This window comes from Micromys minutus, assembly GCF_963924665.1.
Source record: "Micromys minutus genome assembly, chromosome: 21".
NCBI lineage: Eukaryota > Metazoa > Chordata > Mammalia > Rodentia > Muridae > Micromys > Micromys minutus.
Window position 1 is genome coordinate 39,314,265 of NC_137956.1, and position 18,317 is coordinate 39,332,581.

At 45.3% G+C, this 18,317-nt stretch overlaps 3 protein-coding genes across 9 annotated transcripts in view; 2 read left to right on the forward strand and 1 right to left on the reverse strand.

The window, feature by feature from the left end:
* QRICH1 (glutamine rich 1) overlaps positions 1–10,446 on the forward strand; it is a 36,403-nt gene extending 25,957 nt beyond the window's left edge. For all 6 annotated transcript variants that reach the window (XM_080934130.1, XM_080934133.1, XM_080934131.1 and 3 more), the window contains 5 exons: positions 914–1,028; positions 6,939–7,047; positions 7,343–7,494; positions 7,965–8,055; positions 9,576–10,446. In XM_080934130.1, coding sequence (XP_080790256.1) covers positions 914–1,028; positions 6,939–7,047; positions 7,343–7,494; positions 7,965–8,055; positions 9,576–9,768 — 660 coding nt within the window. In that variant the 3' untranslated portion in view covers positions 9,769–10,446. The remainder of the gene's footprint in view (positions 1–913; positions 1,029–6,938; positions 7,048–7,342; positions 7,495–7,964; positions 8,056–9,575) is intronic.
* A 363-nt stretch (positions 10,447–10,809) lies between these two features.
* IMPDH2 (inosine monophosphate dehydrogenase 2) lies at positions 10,810–15,656 on the forward strand. Of its 2 annotated transcripts, XM_080934628.1 has the most exons (15): positions 10,810–10,960; positions 11,370–11,418; positions 11,784–11,885; positions 11,972–12,046; positions 12,398–12,604; positions 13,002–13,089; positions 13,165–13,364; positions 13,447–13,537; positions 13,626–13,721; positions 13,932–14,003; positions 14,623–14,766; positions 14,853–14,997; positions 15,088–15,231; positions 15,312–15,395; positions 15,482–15,656. In XM_080934628.1, the coding sequence occupies exons 1-15, from the start codon at positions 10,863–10,865 to the stop codon at positions 15,501–15,503; spliced, it is 1,617 nt and encodes a 538-aa protein (XP_080790754.1). In that variant the 5' UTR covers positions 10,810–10,862; the 3' UTR covers positions 15,504–15,656. The 2 variants fall into 2 exon arrangements, with proteins under 2 accessions (XP_080790754.1, XP_080790755.1); XM_080934629.1 differs by lacking the exon at positions 13,932–14,003.
* Positions 15,657–15,778: 122 nt separating this feature from the next.
* On the reverse strand, positions 15,779–17,308 carry NDUFAF3 (NADH:ubiquinone oxidoreductase complex assembly factor 3). Its single transcript, XM_080934630.1, has 5 exons — positions 16,765–17,308; positions 16,478–16,673; positions 16,268–16,334; positions 16,088–16,188; positions 15,779–16,010 (listed from the first exon to the last, which is right to left on the reverse strand). The coding sequence occupies exons 1-5, from the start codon at positions 16,839–16,841 to the stop codon at positions 15,894–15,896; spliced, it is 558 nt and encodes a 185-aa protein (XP_080790756.1). The 5' UTR covers positions 16,842–17,308; the 3' UTR covers positions 15,779–15,893.
* Positions 17,309–18,317: the final 1,009 nt, after the last annotated feature.

Genomic DNA, 18,317 nt, shown 5'->3' on the forward strand with positions numbered 1-18,317 from the left:
TGGAACCCAGAGGTCAGCCTGCCTCTGCCTCCCAAGTTCTTTATCATACAACACCATTGCCTGACTTTTCTTTTTAATGCTTAGATGTTCACTTTAGAAGAGAATATATACATGTGTATAATTCCACCTAGAAAACCATGAGTTCAAATATATTTAATGAGGGCCAGTGAAGTGGCTCAGCCCATGAAAATGCTTGCTCTCCAAGCCTGGTGCCTAAATTTGATTCTCAGAACTGATTATGTGAAGTAGCTTTTTTTCCTAAATTACAAAGCATTTATTTAGTATATTTGATAATGTATATAGTTGTTATTAATACATTACTCAAAATCTAGTGTTCAAGTATAGGTTTTGCTGTACCTTACATTAATACAAAATATTTGAAGAAGTATGACTAAACTAAACTTGTATACAAATCCCCTTAGTTTTTAGGAGATATGAGATGAAGGATAACAACAGAGGGATATGTAGACATAGTCTGGGGGAGAAGTAGATTTCTTCAAACCTCAGGGCTCTAGAGTAGAACCTTACAGTGGCTTGAGCAACTACATGCAGTAGCGGCTTTGTGGCTGTTGGAAACTGAGCCTTGTCTTCTCTACAAGCTCTAAGTGCTCTTCATTGCTGAGCCATGTCTGTGGCCCACTTTCCTGTGGTTTTTACTACAATGCCTTGCTTGTATGGAACAGTATTCACCAAAGATCCTTCATTGACTGAGCTCTCACTAACATAAGCATCTGCTCATGTAATTTAAGGTGTGCTATGGAAATGACACAAGCTGGACAATTCTGACTTACTAGTTACTTTTGTTGGAGAGAATGGGAAGGGGAAGGCAGTGGTGGTGGAGAAAAAAATGTCTTTCTAAAGGTTTTACTCAAAAGACTACCCATAACATTTTTTTTGATTACTTTCTTTTTAGTATCTTTTTGAAAACGGAAGAGTAGATGACATATTTTCTGATCTTTACTATGTTCGTTTCACCGAATGGTTACATGAAGTTCTGAAGGATGTACAGCCCCGGGTCACTCCACTTGGTAAGAGTTTTCCTGGTCTTTGAGATTTTTTCTTTTCCACTTGGGCTTTTTTTTTTTTTTTTTTTTTTTTTTTTTTTTTTTAAAATGTGAATCTGTGTTTTGTCTGCATGTATATCTGTCTGTTGGTGGGGGTTGGATCCCCTGAAACTGGAGTTATAGAGAATTTTGAGCTTGTATGTTATTTCTGGAAATTGATCTCAGTCCTCTGGAAGTACAGCCAGTACTTTTAACCATTGAGCCGTCTCTCCAGCCCACTATTTGGGCATTAAGAGGATTGTTAGCGAAGTTGGATATGGTGGCACAAACCCGCAAGTAAGCAGAGTCAGGTGGATCTCTAGGAGTTCTAGACTAACCAAGGCTTCATAGAAAGATCTTGCCTCAAAAATAAAAATACCAAAAAAACAAAAATAACAAAACTACGGAAAAATACCAAAAAAACCCCAGAAATAACAAAAATATGGATAGCATTTTTGGCTGGCTGCAGTTACACTGGGAGTAAAGGAACTGTGATTCATAGGCAATAGCATGAGTCTTTTGTTGCTTTCTCTGTTAGGAAAGGAACCAGAAACCTCTGCTGATCCCTATGTGGCTGTGACACTTGGGGCTTGCAGAACTGATGGTTATGTAATTATTGCCAACTTTTATACTTGTCCAAATTTATTAATTAAAATTAGAGCCATTGCCAGGAATGGCTCTTTGGGAGCCTAAAACAGAAAGATTGCTTGAGTCAAAAGGTTGTAGACCAGAGTGGGCAAAATTGTGACACCATTATCTGAGTAAAACTAAGTGAAGGAAACAGTGAAGCTTAGACTGTCAATACCTGCTATCAGAATGTGTTACTCAGCAGCTGGAGAGATGCTTAGTAGTTAGAGTTATTGTTGTTACAGAGGATCCAGCTTCTTTCCTGGCACCCACATAGTAACTCAGAACCATGTCTGACACCTTCTGGCCTTGGAACTGAAATTACACAGCTGTCAACCATGTAGGTGCTAGGGATTGAGTCCAGGTCTACTGCTTTAAACCACCGAGCCATCTCTTGAGCCATCTCACTTGGTTGCTAGAAAAAAAACTTGAGTGTTCTGAAAGTGCAGAGTGTATTCTAACCACTGAGCTATCTCTCCATCCCTCCAAAGTGTTTGTTCTAAGGATTTGTTATTCATTTATCTCTTTTCCCTAAAGCCTTTGCCAAATTAATAGTTTTTTTTATTTATTTATTTATTTATTTATTTATTTATTTATTTATTATATGTAAGTACACTGCAGCTGTCCTCAGACATGCCAGAAGAGGGCATCAGATCTCATTACAGATGGTTGTGAGCCACCATGTGGTTGCTGGGAATTGAACTCAGGACCTCTGGAAGAGCAGTCAGTGCTCTTAACCCCACTGAGCCATCTCTCCAGCCCAATTAATAGTTTTCTAATCTCCAGAGTTTTGCCTTTTCTAGAATGTCATAGATTTGGAATTGTTGCTGCTGCTGTTTTGATTGATTGATTGATTGATTGATTGATTGATTTTTTTCAGTGTATCACTGTTTAGTGAGTCCTGACTAGCCTGTGCCTCCAGAGTATTAGGTTTAAGGGCTTGTGTCCCCTTGGAACAGTCACCTGTTTTTGCCTCCAAAGTGTGTCATCATGCCCCAATTGGAATGACCTCATTATTCTTTTGTGATTGATGTTTTAATTAGCAATGCACAGTCAAAGTTCCTATTTGTCTTTCTACCTTCATTTGTTTGTTTGAGGCAGAATCTTACACTTCTCAAACTGGCCTCAACTATGTAACTAAGGATGACTGAGTTTCTGATCCTTCTGTCTTCATCTTGTACATTCTGGGGTTTCAGGGTTGTGCTACCATCTCTAATATAGTACTGGGAATTGAACCCTTTGTGCATGCCAGACAGCAATTTTCCAACTATAGCCACCTGCCTATTCTAGGATTTGTTTTGTTGTTGTTGCCTTTTCTTTTTTTGAATGTCACTTCTTATGCGTGTAGGTGTTTGGTCTGCATGTATGTCTTTGTGAGGTAACCACTGAGTCCAGAAGAACACATCATTCCCTGGAACTGAAGTTACAGCTGATTCTGAGCCATCATGTTGTTTCTGGAAATAGAACTTAGGTCCTCTAGAAAAACATCCAGTTCTCTTGAGTCATCTTTCTAGCCTCTTTCAGACAAGGCCTGTGCTGGTTTCAAATTTATTATATAACTCTTGTTTGTTTGTTTGTTTTGTGTTTTTGTTTTTAGATAGGGTCTCACTGTATAGCTTTGACTTTTCTGGAGCTCACTATATAGACCAGACTAGTCAGCAACCCACAGAAATTGCCTGCCTTTGCCACCTGACTCCTGGAATTATAGATATGCACCACCCTTGGCTGTAGATCTTAAGTATTCAGCTCCTTACCAGACTCCTCAGTTTTGTTCTTCAAGGCTTATGTTTATTTTCAATTATGTGATGGGTATATACATATGAGTGCAGTGACCACCAATGATACATGCATTAGGTCATGCAGGAACTGGAGTCTCGCTCTGTTTTAAACTGTCAGATTTGAGTGCTTAGTATTGAACTTGGGTCCTCTGGAAGAGCAGTCAGTGCTCTTAACCACTGAGCCATCTCTCCAGCCCCCAGCATGTGCTTCTTAACTATGGAGCCAGAGCCATGGATATCTCCAGCCCCCTCTCATCTCACTTTAGTACCGGATACATTTTATTAGTACTGAATAATTTTATTTGTGGATATGTCACATTTTATCCATTCAGATTTTGAAAGACACTAACTTAAAGACAACTTTCCAGCCTGTTAAAGCTTCTTTTGTTTGGCTTTTGATTTTGTTTAGTTTTGTTGTTCTTGTTTGGCTTTTGTTTTGAGACAGGTTACTTTGTATAGCCCTGGCTCCTGAAATTCTGTAGACCAGGCTGGCCTTGAACTCACCCTCATCTTTCTCTGGAGTCCCCAAGGCAACTTGAATGTTACAGCTCCTTGTTTCAATGTCTAGGATCCATACACGATATTCTGGATTCCTTCAAAGGGCTGGCTTCACTTCTCTAGCTCTGTAGCACTCTAAGCTCAGGTTGATCCATTGCACTGTTGCTGCTTTTTTTTTTTTTTTTTTTTTTTTTTTTTGGGGGGTGATCATCCCATAATACTGACATCTCCAATACACTGGAGTCTTCCACTGCAACTAGGCTCTCTTTGTGGTGCCAAGCCTCAAATACTTTGCATGACCCATTCAGTCTTGGACCATCAACTGCAACTGAGGCTGCTGTACCTTCTCCAATGTCCTTCTCTGGTCTCTCTTACAGTGCTTTTCATGGCGTGTTCATTCCTTCAAAACAAGTACCACCTGGGTGACTCTTACACATTACCAAGTACAGCTGCAACACAACCTTGGCTATCTCTGAAACATAGCTTCTTTGTGCTCCCAGAAAACACTTCTCAGAAGATTTCACCTCAGTGATGCTGGTCTCAATCATCAGTAATTTCTTAGCTTCATCTAACCAGCATCTGTTGTCTCAGTTGTCCCTTCTGTTCTTGACTCTAAAGCCAGAGCCACATGGCCGAAGCTGCTTCCTGTGGCCAGAACAAAATCCTCATTATTACCAGCTTTCTGTTCTCCAATATCGCCTAAGCTTGACTGTCTTGGATCTTGCTCTGTAGATTCAACTCAGAGATCTACATGGCTCTGTCTCCTGGTATTAAAGACATATATCACCATGCCTGAACCTAAAGTTAGCTGGGTAATATCTTGCCCCAAGGTTCCATGTTCTTAATCTTACAACATATAATTGAGCTTAATCCTACTTTCTGGCGCCCCTTTACTACTTTATTTTTTCGTTCAAGTCTTTTCACCTTGGCCTCAGGTAGATTTCTCAGTGGCAAAAAACAAGTCACATTCTTCACCAAAATAACACAAAAACAGTCTCTACTTTATGTTGCAGTAAATATTAAAAAATAAAAATCGGTTTATCTCTTTATCGGCCCTGAGGTCACATTCCTCAGGCCCGGCCCTGATACAGAGCCCAAAGCATCTCTGGAGCCCAGTCTGAGCTGCCACCAGCTCAACTTGTCCATGAAACTCCCTTCCCTGGCAGTTTTCTACCTCTCTGCCTCTGTCCCGGGGTGTTTCTGTACCCCAAAATTCCACATAAATACAACTCTACAGCCTGGTAGCTTTTCATACAGGTTTATATGTTCAACTTTCAATCCAAAAACCCTCTACACAACAAGATTACATCAAATAGACAAAGTAGAAACTGCCCTTCTATATGAGATACTAGACCTATAAAATCCTTAATGTTTATAGCTATTTATTGCCAATTAATATCACCTGGGTCTAGCTGGACCTTGGGAAACTCCTGTTGCCACGACCTTCACCCTCGTCCTCTGACATCCTCAGACCTCTCAGCCCTCGGCACCTCCCTCACCCTGCCTTTCCTTTATTTTACTAATTAAAATGGGAAGGTTCTGTTGGAATCTTGATCAATCTATCAATCAAAAAAACCAACCATATAGAAATGTCTTTAAGAAACAAAAGTGCTTTAAAGCAGTAATAGGATAATCTTATTTTTGTTTTTTGTTTTTCATTCTAGAAGTCAGTTCACTCTCTGACTATATAATTTACAAGTCTTTGGAGACATAGACTGTGTCAGTTCATCTGCTAAACATGTTCTCACTATACAAATACTGGCCTATCTTTAAAGGACTGAGCACATTAAGGTGCTTACAGTGGTCAAATCAAATGGTGTGTTTTAGTTTTTCAGGTTCAGACTGTTGCCTTTTTGAACCCTGTAGCTATAAGTTTACTTAGGTGTCAGAATAATAAGTATTTCGGAGGAAACTTGCAGTTATTAAGCATCAGCCTTCCCTTTTGTTCATAAAATTGCTTTGCTAACCAGAGATAGTAGATGTATAAAGTGTATGTTCCAAACTTCTGTGCTGTAGACACCCTGAAAATATGATATAAGCGCTGGAAAGATAATTCAAGGGTTATTATAAGCACTTGCTCTTGCAGAGAACCCAGATCAACTCCCAGCCACCACCACGTGGTGGTTCGCAACCATTTGTAACTCCACTTCCAAGGGATCAGATATCATCTCCTGACCTTTTGGGGCTCCAGGCATTTACATAATGCACATACATGCACAGGGCAACACACTCATCTACATAAAATCTTAAAGAGCATAGGAGCAGAGCTTAGGTTGTAGCTTTAAGTAATTTACTTCCTTTAACTATAGTTCTTTTGTGCTAACCATCTTTGGGGCAACTAGGAAGAAAATTTTCAAGTAACAACAGTTTTCTATTACCTTAAAACTTAATTAGAAACAAGTAGTCATCAGGACCTACTGCAGAAATTCGATTGCAACCCAGGGATCTGTTTTTCTTGTTTTGTTTTGTTTATATGTATAAGTATCCTATCTGCATATATACTTGTCAGAAGAGGGCATCAGATCCCATTACAGATGGTTGTGAGCCACCATGTGGTTGCTGGAAATTGAACTCAGGATCTCTGGAAGAACAGTCAGTGCTCTTAACCACTGAGCCATCTCTCCATTTCCAGGTGATTCTTGCCACTGGGCCATTTCTCCAACCCTCCCTCCCCCCTTTTTAAAAATCTTTTATCTTTGCTTGCATGTATGCTTTTGTTGAGGGTGTCTGATTCCCTGGAACTGGAGCTACAGACAGGTGGGAGCTGCCATGTGAGTGCTGGGAATTGAACCAGGGCACTCTGGATAAGAGCAAGTGCTCTTAACCTGTGAGCTATCTCTCTAGCCCCCGATCTGTATTTTAACTAGTACTATACAATCTAGTGGTATTTGCCTTGATTAAGACTGTTCCTGTGTGGTCCTTGTCCCTTCTGGTCCTAGTGTTTGTGGACCTCTGTCATCCAGTTGTTGCACTGGTGTTCTATTTTACCTAGGCTATGTTCTGCCCAGCCATGTGACTGAAGAGATGCTGTGGGAATGCAAGCAGCTTGGGGCACATTCCCCTTCCACATTGCTGACCACCCTTATGTTCTTTAACACCAAGTAAGTACTCTAGGAGCATCTACTCAGTGACGACTGGAGAAGTCTGTATTCTGATACAGTTGAAACATTCTGAGCTAGGCTGAGGTCTAGTCGGCTGCATTTGTGTGTAGTCAATGCTGAGGTGCACACAGCCTTGCCAGTCCTATCATCTTATTGATATGGTTCTTCTCTTGGACATGGCCCTACCTAGATCCTGGGAGTGGGGAACGGTTCATCTGAGTCCTGGTGGGCAGAAGGTAAGTTATCATATCCTCCTGGCATCCCTCTTTTTGCCTTGCTTGTACTTGTGGTCCAGGTACTTCCTGTTGAAGACAGTAGATCAACACATGAAGCTGGCTTTCTCCAAGGTCCTCCGGCAGACCAAGAAGAGCCCCTCGAATCCTAAGGATAAAAGCACGAGCATCCGCTACCTGAAGGCTCTTGGAATACATCAGACTGGCCAGAAAGGTAAGGACTGGAAACAGGAATAACAGCCAAAAGTACTTATCCTGAGCTGACTGTCCTATGGGAGTGTGTGGAGGTTGGGCAGAAATTGTCTACATTCTTTTTCTTGGCCAAAAACTCGATAAACAGTTGTTATAGAGTCAAGGGTGCCAAGGAGAACACAGCTGTTTCCTTCTCAACACTGTCCATTCCTCATCTGTTTCCCCTCTAACTGAGCATTTCTCTGTTTGTGTGGTTGAATGCCTAAAGTTAGTATGTAGGCTTGCATTACCATGCCAGGTCTGTCCTCTCTCTCTCTCCCCCTCTCTCGACACCCTCCACCCCGAATCCTCTCTGTGTTGGATTTTTTAACGCCCACCTGCACACTTGTCCTTGCACAGGTGCCACCTTACAAGGGATCTGAGGATGACTCAGTTTTCTCTAAGAAATTGATTCTGGGAATTGAACTTGCTTTTTGTTTGTTTGTTTAATAGTTACAGATGACATGTATGCAGAACAGACAGAAAATCCAGAGAACCCATTAAGGTGTCCCATCAAGCTCTACGATTTCTACCTCTTCAAATGGTGAGGAGGCTTTGTACACTAACTGTATATATGTGTGTTTATGGGAGTGTAGCCTTAAACTCCTGATTCCAGACTAGAACTACAAGCTGCCTCCCCTTGACAAGGTAAACTGACAAGATAAAGATGCCTCTGGGCAGTGGGATGTTCACTCCTTTAATATGAGTGCTTTGGAGGCCGAGGCCAACTCTGAGTTCAAGAATGGCCAAGACTTCACAGAGAAACTCTATCTTGAAAACAACAAAAATAATAAAGATGTACACAGGTACTAAAAGAGAAGCGAGGGTATTGCTCAGGGTTGGAGTGGTTGTCTGGTGTGCCCAGTACTACCAAAAAAAAAAAAAAAAAAAAAAAAAAAAAAAAACTTTGTTTTGAGTATTAAACTCTTTATAACCCAGGTTATCCTGAGAGTCACTTAGATCAGGTTGGCCTTAGGCTTGAATTCACACAATTTACCTTCCTCTGGCTCTTTGAGTGCTGGGAGTGATGGTCTGTTCCAAAGAAATAAAGTTGGTTTGATGAGCCAAAATTTGTAATATACACAACACTATTTTATAGATCAAGAATTCAGATAGCCACTTCTTTTGAGACATTCTGTCTTCTATGTAGATCTAGGTAGCCTGGAATTCATTCCATAAACCAGGCTGGCCTCAAACTCAAAGAGATCTGTCTACCTTTGACAGTGCTGGGACTAAAAGTGTGCATCACATGACAGGCTCTGACGTAACTTTTCATAGAGGACATACAAAGGCTTTTTTTCTTTTAAAATCACATAGTGAACATGGTCAGCTACCACTCACTGGTACCATCAGCATAGGGGTGTCAGGTGTTTGGTTTTTTTTTTTTTTTGTTTGTTTGTTTGTTTTTTGTTTTGTTTTGTTTTGTTTTGTTTTTTTTAGGTCACAGCAGGTTAGTACCTCCTCTTCGTATCAGTGTCAGAAGAGCTGTTAAAGCCTTAAGTGATGCCTCACTATTCTATAAATAACACATGATGAACAATCTTCTAATGCACTTGGATTGCTAGTTCCTATATGCTGCTTTAAAAGCCCATAATCATAGTTTACATCCAAGGCTGTTAAGTTTCTCTTTTCTGGACATCAGTAGCTCCAATAAAGCAAAATCAGATTGCCTACCTCTGTTCTCAGCTATTTCCTCTGTAGTACTTACCTAGTATCATCAGGTCTTACATATTTGTATAACTTTGTCAGGAATTCTGCCCACTTACACATATTGATTAAATTTTTGAATGGAGGATGAATGGTTGTCAGATGATGCTTGAGTGTTCTGAGTACTGAACAGATACAGCTGTAGGCAAAATACACTCAGATAAGATGATTAAGATGCTTATTGGCCTTTGCTGCTGAGCTGAAGACAATGTGATTAAACAGCTGGAGCTATGTCTTGTTGCTGAAGTCTGCTCCTCATGGGATATAGATAGGCTTAAGTAGTTCAACCTGAAATTGTGTTTTGGAGGCTCAAACTGGGTTAAAATCTTGCTGTTACTTACTGAAATTATTCTTCAGCCCCCAGAGTGTGAAAGGCCGAAATGACACCTTTTACCTGACACCTGAACCAGTTGTAGCTCCCAACAGCCCAATCTGGTACTCAGTCCAACCTATCAGCAGAGAACAGATGGGACAGATGCTGACCCGGATCCTGGTTATTCGAGAAATTCAAGAAGCCATTGCCGTGGCCAACGCAACCACCATGCACTGAGGTGCCTCAGCTCCAGGAAAAACCAGACAAACTTTTACACTAAAGGAGAGGCCTCCATTCTTTCCCCCCAAATTCGTAGTTACACTGCTTTTCAGGCTACTTCTGTTAAAAATGTAAAAGACAATTTGCCTTCTTTGCATCTTCATAAAATGGGCAGACCCCCTGGTTCATGGGTATATAGGTTTTCTGAGAACCTGATATCCTCGAAAGTCATTGGCTTTTTCCTTTCTCTTTTTTTCTTTTGTCTGGGCATGGGAAAGGGACTTGGACTGTATGGAGAAATATAGGTCCTCCCTTCCTCAAGGAAGGTGGAGCTGCAGATGAAATAAACCCTCCTGTAAATCTCCAGATGACGACTCTCACTCTGGACCGGCAGACTTTACTGACCACTCGGAGCCACGATTTTTTTTTTAATGCTCAGAAATAAACTTAGCATCTTGATTGAAGAAAAATGAGGGGAACTTCAATTATGATTTTTATTAAAGACAATTTCTATTACACCCTTCTTTATGACAAGTGACATAGATGTTTAAGTAAAAACTTTACATGTTTTTTTTTTTTTGTTGTTTTTTTTGTTTTTTGTTTTTTTTTTTTTGGCCTAACATTAAGGCCTTAAAACTGAGGCTCCTGTGCCTGATGGAATTCTTGTAACATACACTTGTGTATCATATAAAGATACCACTCTTTCTCTTATGTATTCTTATTCTAGTTGTTTATTAAGAATGACAAGCACGTCTTTTCAACAAGCTATTTGAGAACGTGTCTTTATTTGGGGGAGAAGCTTTGTGTGGGAAATGCAAACAAAACTTAATTGAATGGGCCTGAATCCTGCTGCAGAGGGGAGCTGAGAGGGGCGGGATGGGAAACAGCCCTGTGGCTTTGGTCCCCAGGAACACAGAAGCACACAGGTTTATTCATTCCCTGCTAGCTCCGCCCTAATGTAGGGCGTGGCACTCTATGCCCGCCCTACGCCCTGGCGTCAGCGACGCACGCGACGTGTGACGGAATAGTCTAGTTTATATTGGCGCGGTCCAGGCGGCGGAGGCCTCTGCGGCGCGGTCCTCCGAGTCGCGCGTCCGTCTTGCTCCTTGGTCATGGCGGACTACCTGATTAGCGGAGGCACTTCTTATGTGCCAGACGACGGGCTCACGGCACAGCAGCTCTTCAACTGCGGGGACGGCCTCACCTACAAGTGCGGGTCTCGGGCACCCATCTGGGCGAGGCGAGGGGGCCGCACGCTGGGGAGAAGGCCGGATGAGGGAGGACTTCATTTGAAGCTCTCCGGGGAGCGGATTGGGAAGAGGTTCCGGGAAGTTATATCACCAGAGAATAACTTTGACATGTGGAGCAGTGTTAGGGTTCAGAGGGAGCTCTCAATGTTACTTAAGACTTGAGTCTTGAGACTCAGTTCTCTGGATATATGAAATTGTTACTGTGCAGTAGCACTAATGACACCTCGGTGGCATCCAACCAGTGACATCTTGCCTGCGTCACACGTGCTCGGTACAACTCCCTCCTCGAGAATTTTTTTGGGATAATGTATGGAGTTGACGTTTCTTGGTATTACAATCCTGAGAGTCCTGCCTACTTCCCTCTTACAGTGATTTTCTCATTCTTCCTGGGTATATCGACTTCACTGCAGACCAGGTGGTGAGTATAGTAAGGTACTGGGTTTTTCCCTTTGATTTTTGAGACAGTCTACCTATATATATAACCTTGGCTTCTCCACAGCTGGTTATGTTGACCAGGCTGACCCCTAATTATTAGTGTCAGATCTCCATCTGGTTTCTGAGTGAGTACTGGTATTACAGTAGGCATGTCCCGCTATGCCCACTCTTAAGAACTGGGTTGGTAAACATCAAGGAGTAAGATTTGTTAACGTGAGCTAGTGCACCAGACTGGGTTTTGTTCCATGGGGTAGAGTCAGTGGAATGGTTTTCCAGGTGATCATGCAGATCACCCAGGGATCCTGTGAATAAGCTGTGTTTTCCTTTGCTGGTCCTTTATATCCTCAGGACTTGACCTCTGCTCTAACTAAGAAGATTACACTGAAGACCCCATTGGTTTCCTCGCCTATGGACACTGTCACAGAGGCTGGAATGGCCATTGCAATGGCGGTGAGGCTTGAGGACCATGGGTGCCATCTTATAGCCAAAGATTGTGCCTCTAATTTTTATCACTTACTGGTGTGTTCATCTTGTAGCTTACAGGAGGTATTGGCTTCATCCATCACAACTGCACACCTGAATTCCAGGCCAATGAAGTTCGGAAAGTGAAGGTTAGAAGGGCAAGAATAATGGTCAAGAGTTTGGGAGAATTGAATGTGTGGGGTGGGAGTATTAAAGGCATGGGGTTGGAGTGGAGTATTTTTTTTTTTTTTTTGTTTTGTTTTGTTTGCTAAGCTACCTTTCTTCCTGCTTTGAGGTTCAGTTACCGAGGGGGAAGATCCAAGACACCATTTCTTAAGCTAGTGCACAAGTGCTTCCAGACCACCTATGTCCTTGTTTGAGGGTTTGATTTGGTTCTGTGGCTCTGTTATGCAGGACAGTTAGGTATTGACCTTATTTAGACCAGGAGCCTGATGACAGTGATTTCAAAGATGCAGTGACCTTCTCACCATACCTTCCAGAAATATGAACAGGGATTCATCACTGACCCTGTGGTGCTTAGCCCCAAGGATCGTGTACGAGATGTTTTTGAGGCCAAAGCCAGGCATGGCTTCTGTGGTATCCCCATCACAGATACAGGCCGGATGGGGAGTCGATTAGTGGGCATCATCTCCTCAAGGGATATTGATTTCCTCAAGGAAGAAGAGCATGACCATTTCTTGGAAAAGGTAAGTGCCTGAAGAGAAGCCAAAGTCTAAAAACCCAGACTGAAGAAAGCATGCAGTTTCTTTTTAACCTATATGATGCTGCTGGTGGCCTCATTTTCTGTCCAAGAAAGATGCCCAGCTGTGTTTCTTTCTACTTCATGTGGTTCCTGCAACCCTTCTCCCTGTAGAGACTCTGGTGACTACATGTTTACTGACATTTGTGCTTTCTTTCCCATGCTCTTGTGTGGGTCTTTAGATAGGCTGCTCCCTGTACTGTGTTCTTAACTATTGAGTGTCCGTCAGGGGGCGTGGCTCAGGTCTTTGGATGTGATCATGTTGGCCTTTTGATAGTATACCAGGGCCTGTGGGCAATGGAGGGGCCTGGTCTGACTAGTCTACCCCGTGACTCATATCCTAGATCATGACGAAGAGAGAGGATTTGGTGGTAGCCCCTGCTGGTGTCACTCTGAAAGAAGCAAATGAGATTCTGCAGCGCAGTAAAAAGGGTGAGTCCTAACCTAAAGGTGGGAAGGGGCTCAGAGATTATATTCAAGACCCTGACTGTGTTTTGCTGTCTTCAGGAAAGTTGCCCATTGTGAATGAAAATGATGAGCTGGTAGCCATCATTGCCCGGACAGACCTGAAGAAGAATCGTGATTACCCACTGGCTTCCAAAGATGCCAAAAAACAACTACTGTGTGGGGCAGCCATTGGCACCCATGAGGATGACAAGTATCGGCTGGACTTACTGGTCCTTGCTGGTGTGGATGTAGTCGTTTTGGTAAGCTCCAGTATAAGTAGGGTGACACTCTACTGGTGGTTTGCCATATCGTGGTGTGTCTAGAACTTTCTTCCTGTTCTAGGACTCTTCCCAGGGAAACTCCATTTTCCAAATCAATATGATCAAATACATCAAGGAGAAATACCCCAATCTCCAGGTCATTGGAGGCAATGGTAAGAGAAGACAGAACTAAATGGGTGATGAGATGGGCGCTCTCCTACCACCTGGACCCTCATTAGCCTTCCCGTTGTCTCACTGTAGTAGTCACTGCTGCTCAAGCCAAGAACCTCATAGATGCAGGTGTGGATGCTCTGCGTGTCGGCATGGGAAGTGGTTCCATCTGCATCACCCAGGAAGGTAAAAATACGATTTAATTGGGGCCATTGGCTCTTAGGGGAAGTACACCAACATGGGCAATTCTAGGGCCAAACAGGCCTCTTGGATGGGTGACATGGCTGGAAGCAAGACAAGTTCTTGTCATCCCTCACCTGCCACTCCCTGCCTAGCCTGGCCTCCTTGCTCCTGCTCTGTGCCCTCTCTAAACTCTGGTCTGTTTGTTTTATTTAGCGGCTCCCAAGATCCCACCAGACATAAAGTCCCACAGCCCCAAATGCCCTTCTACTGTCTCGGGCTGCTATAGTAAGTCCGGCCCGGCCCACTGGCCCGGCCCAGCTGCCCACTGCCCGGCTGCTTGGTTGACTGTAGCTGTAGCTCCCAGGGTTTGTGGTGCTGTTGGGTGGGCAGGGCAAACAGATGGACAGACCATGGTTTGGGGGCTGCTTGAGATCACAGCTCCTTCCTAGGGTGCTCATAGAGCAGGACCTCCTTCCTCAGGCAGGCCCTGCTCTGTCTACATAGTCTGCAATAGGCATGGCTCAACAACCAATTCTTGAACTTGTTCTCTTCTATATCACCACTGCCCTGATCTTGCCAGAGCTGTCCACTATGCAGGAAAGGCAAGGCCTTCTTGACTTGGCATCTCTAGATACTAACTGCACGGTGACTCTTGCCCCATCTGATACCAGCTGGGCGGGGCTTCCCGGCTGCTCTAAACTGCATGTGCCTGAGGCTGCCCTGGGCCCTGCACACGTGCACGAGCACAAACAGGTGAAGCCAGCACAGGTGTTTGTACTAGGTAGTAGTCATCCCAAACACATCTCATCAGCTACTGACTTGGTATAGGTGTCTTTCAGAGCTAATGGGCCCTGTATGTGACCCCTTGCATCCCCATCCCATCTGTCCCTCTCTCTCTCAACAGTGTTGGCCTGTGGACGGCCCCAAGCAACAGCAGTGTACAAAGTCTCTGAGTATGCTCGTCGCTTTGGTGTTCCTGTTATTGCTGATGGAGGAATCCAAAATGTGGGTCATATAGCCAAAGCTTTGGCTCTTGGGGCTTCTACAGGTAAGGCTTAGAAACCTTAGGGCCTGATTGGCGTCCCTTTCCTGCACTTCTCAGATTCTGCCCCTAGTTCACTTGTCTGTCCACAGTCATGATGGGCTCCCTCTTGGCTGCCACCACCGAGGCCCCTGGTGAGTACTTCTTCTCAGATGGGATCCGGCTGAAGAAGTACCGTGGTATGGGTTCTCTTGATGCCATGGACAAGCATCTCAGCAGCCAGAACCGATATTTTAGGTAGGATGGGCAGACAAGTCAACCCACCACATCCTGCATTTGGGCTCAGCCCTTTGACAACTTTGTTCATGTCTCTGCCTCATCCAACAGTGAAGCTGACAAAATCAAAGTTGCCCAAGGAGTTTCAGGGGCAGTGCAAGACAAAGGATCTATCCACAAGTTTGTCCCTTATTTGATTGCTGGCATTCAGCATTCCTGTCAGGACATTGGTGCCAAGAGTTTAACCCAAGTCAGGTGAGCTTGTATACCTGGGATTAAATAGAAGTAGTGGTGCCCAGCCAGCTGTCTGCATCTGATGCCTGCTTTTTTTTCAGGGCCATGATGTACTCGGGGGAACTGAAATTTGAGAAGAGAACATCCTCAGCTCAGGTGGAAGGTGGCGTCCATGGCCTTCATTCGTAAGTAGCCCTGTGTTTGGGTGGAAGCTTCTACCAGTCTCAATATAGCCTCCTTCCTCCTAAACTCAGAATCTTTATCCCTACAGGTATGAGAAACGGCTTTTCTGAAAATAGATCCAGGATATGCCTATATGCCTTGAATTTTTTTCAATAAAAGTTTGGGAAAAAAGTGACAACTGATCTTTGAGTTCAGTTGCATGTTCTCATTGTGATGACCTTGAGCCAAGGACCTATAGTTCTACTTCTAAACAAGTCAGGAAAGCTTTTGGGGTCTCCTTAAATCTGCATATGAGCAAAGTAGATTTTTAAGAGGCCAGGGAATCATTCTTTGTGAAAACACCTCTTCCCAAACCCCATCAGCAGCCAAACCCAGCAACACAATATAAGAGTATAAATTATTATCTTGGTAAGCATGGCAAGTGTGGTGTGCCAAAAGGTGGAGTAGGGAGAGCGTTGTGGCATGGCCACACAGTGCTCTCCTGGACAGTTCCTGATGTTTCACTCTGTGGCTTGACCCAAAGAGGCGAGTACAGTCTCTCCAGGAGGGGGAATGAGGGCAGCTCCTGTCACTCGACCTTCATGGCACAGGAAGTTGAAGGTGGCACAGGCATTGGGCTGCAATGAAAACAGAATTAGCATGCCTAGGCTAAATAGGCCTGGCCTAGGTAGAAGTTTCATGTCCGGAGACCTACCGTGTCCTGTACCTCCACAGCAATTCCCCGCTGCCTCATGGCCTGTAGTACTTGAGAGGGTAGTCGTTCAGTCTTGTTTCCAGTGCCCACCACAACAATCTCTAAGGAAGGTGAAGGTGACCAAATGTTTCCAGTGCCCACCACAACAATCTCTAAGGAAGGCGTCCCACTGCCCCATACCTATCCTAGGTTCCAGCATCCAGAAAAGGGAGAAACTCTCTTCAGTGATATCCTGATGAGATCCCACCTGTAGGGGAGCAAAGGCCATTCAACACCTCAAATGTATACAGCCTTACTCACAGCGACACTAATAGGCAACAAAATAAAGCTACATCTGCTAGGAAGGAGTGGTTTTAGCGCAAAGTAAATTCAATGTAGGGGAAGGCTCACGTTCCACTGGACCACCGACTGTGGGAGCAGCGCACAAGGGCCAAACACACGGTTTCCGCTGATAGTGAAACCTCTGCTATTGTAGCTGTCGACGTATACGGCCTGAGGGAGCTCGTTTTGCAGCAGAGAGATGCGCGTCCGCTGGTATAACTCATCGTCCGCCGGAGAGAGCCGGTGTCCCCGACTCGGGTTCTTCCTGCGGAGGTCTAAAGTCAGGAGGAGCTCGAGCGAGGCGGGACTAAAAGGTCCGACGCCATGTGGTCAGAGGCTGGACAGGGGATGCTTACCACAGGCTATCCACGTGCCGGCAGAGCGGCGCAGGTCGCAGTCGGTAAAGGCTGCGAAATCCTAGAGCAGTGGCCATGGCTGCCTCGGCGCGTAGTGACCCGGTCGCAGGGGCAGAGTTGTCTCAAAGCTCCGTGCTGGCCCACAGCGCCCCCTGCGTCCCGGAGGGCACCGCGCACCTTGGCTGGCGCAGTGAGCCAGTACCGAACCTGTCCTCCGGTGCGTTCTTGAGTCAACACCTGTCGCCCACCCCGCCCCAGGCCTCCAGCAGCGACAGTCCCTAAGGAGGAGTGGGGGAACACCTGCTAGTACGGGTGCCCTCTGGGTATTGTTTAGGCCACTGACAAGGCCAGTTCCTCAGATTCTCAGCCATTATTCGGGCTCCCAGGGACTAGGGCGGGGCAGCTGCGCACCTGGTCCTGTTAGGAACACCTGGCGAGGGTGTGGTGCCAGCCTCCAGGCACTTAATCCCAGGCTTTGGAGAGTCGGGCTCAGAGGGCGGGGCGGATGGCTAAGGTTTCCCTTTAGCTAGTCTGGAAATCGCTGCTTTCCCCAACCGTCACCCGCGCGACCGTTGGCGATGGCGCAGCGCTCCATGAGAGGCGTGGCCGAGTTTGGATTGGCTTCCCGGCAGTGCGAGGGGGTGTGGCTACATGGTTTCTCCTTAAAATGGCTCCAAGTCTGGGGACAGCTAGAGCCAGCGGAAGGGCACGCCATGGCAGTGTGGAGTAGCTGTTCGGGTGGGACTGACTGGGCCAAACCGGACCAGAGGAGAAGTAAACAGCGCCTGGAGCACCACCCGGTCCTCGTGCGCACTGCGTGCGCGTACCCAGAGTCTCCCTCCCCCTGTCTTGAGCTGAGTCTAGGGCCTACTGGCGCATGAGTCCTTGGCGTCCCGCGGCATGGGCATCTCTGCGCACCGGTTCTGTCCTGGCCTCAGAGGAACTTTGTTGCGTTCTCTATCCGCTGGACTAGACGGGTGGGATGCTCGACACCACTGGGACTTGGTTGTGGGGTTCTTGCAGGGCCGGTTACAATGGGTTTGGGGGAGGCTGTCCTGCCGCTGCTTATATGGTCTAGTTTGGCCCCTGGCACTTCGTGGGCTGGCAGCGTCATCGGATAAAGGGTCCTTAAGTTTTGGGGTGTCCCAGAAGTGGACACATGGGTTTACTTCCTCTTGGGTCCCACGGGATCGCTTCCCTTTTGATGGATTCCGAAGCCCGCCCAGTACAAGTGGCTCCTGCTTGGGACTCACAGGGCTAATCCTGCCCTTCTGATCTAATCCGGATCAGGACCTCGACCCGGGGATGCCCCCACCTTCTCCTATTGTTCTGGGGCCCAGGTGAGCGTCTCATTCTCACTAGACTGGTTTAAAACACCCACTCCTAGTCAGCCCACTGGGAAGGGATGGGCGGGTTCCGGTTTGGCTTCAGGGCGAGTGACCTGGTAGCAAGAGCCCTCCTCCTATGGCTGGACAGCGGGCAACGGAATCCCAAAAGCAGCTGTTGTCTCCAGAGCATTCCAGCTGCACTTGGATTTCGTTCCCTGCTCTCCT

Coding starts and splice junctions, on each gene's coding strand:
- IMPDH2 (XM_080934628.1), top strand. CDS start 10,863: ATGGCGGACTACCTGATTAGCGGAGGCACTTCTTATGTGCCAGACGAC. Junction 11,886..11,971: donor GAATGGCCATTGCAATGGCG/GTGAGGCTTGAG, acceptor TTCATCTTGTAG/CTTACAGGAGGTATTGGCTT. Junction 13,365..13,446: donor GTGTGGATGTAGTCGTTTTG/GTAAGCTCCAGT, acceptor TTCCTGTTCTAG/GACTCTTCCCAGGGAAACTC.
- NDUFAF3 (XM_080934630.1), bottom strand. CDS start 16,841: ATGGCCACTGCTCTAGGATTTCGCAGCCTTTACCGACTGCGACCTGCG. Junction 16,189..16,267: donor GATGCTGGAACCTAGGATAG/GTATGGGGCAGT, acceptor CACCTTCCTTAG/AGATTGTTGTGGTGGGCACT. Junction 16,011..16,087: donor CTGTGGAGGTACAGGACACG/GTAGGTCTCCGG, acceptor TTTTCATTGCAG/CCCAATGCCTGTGCCACCTT.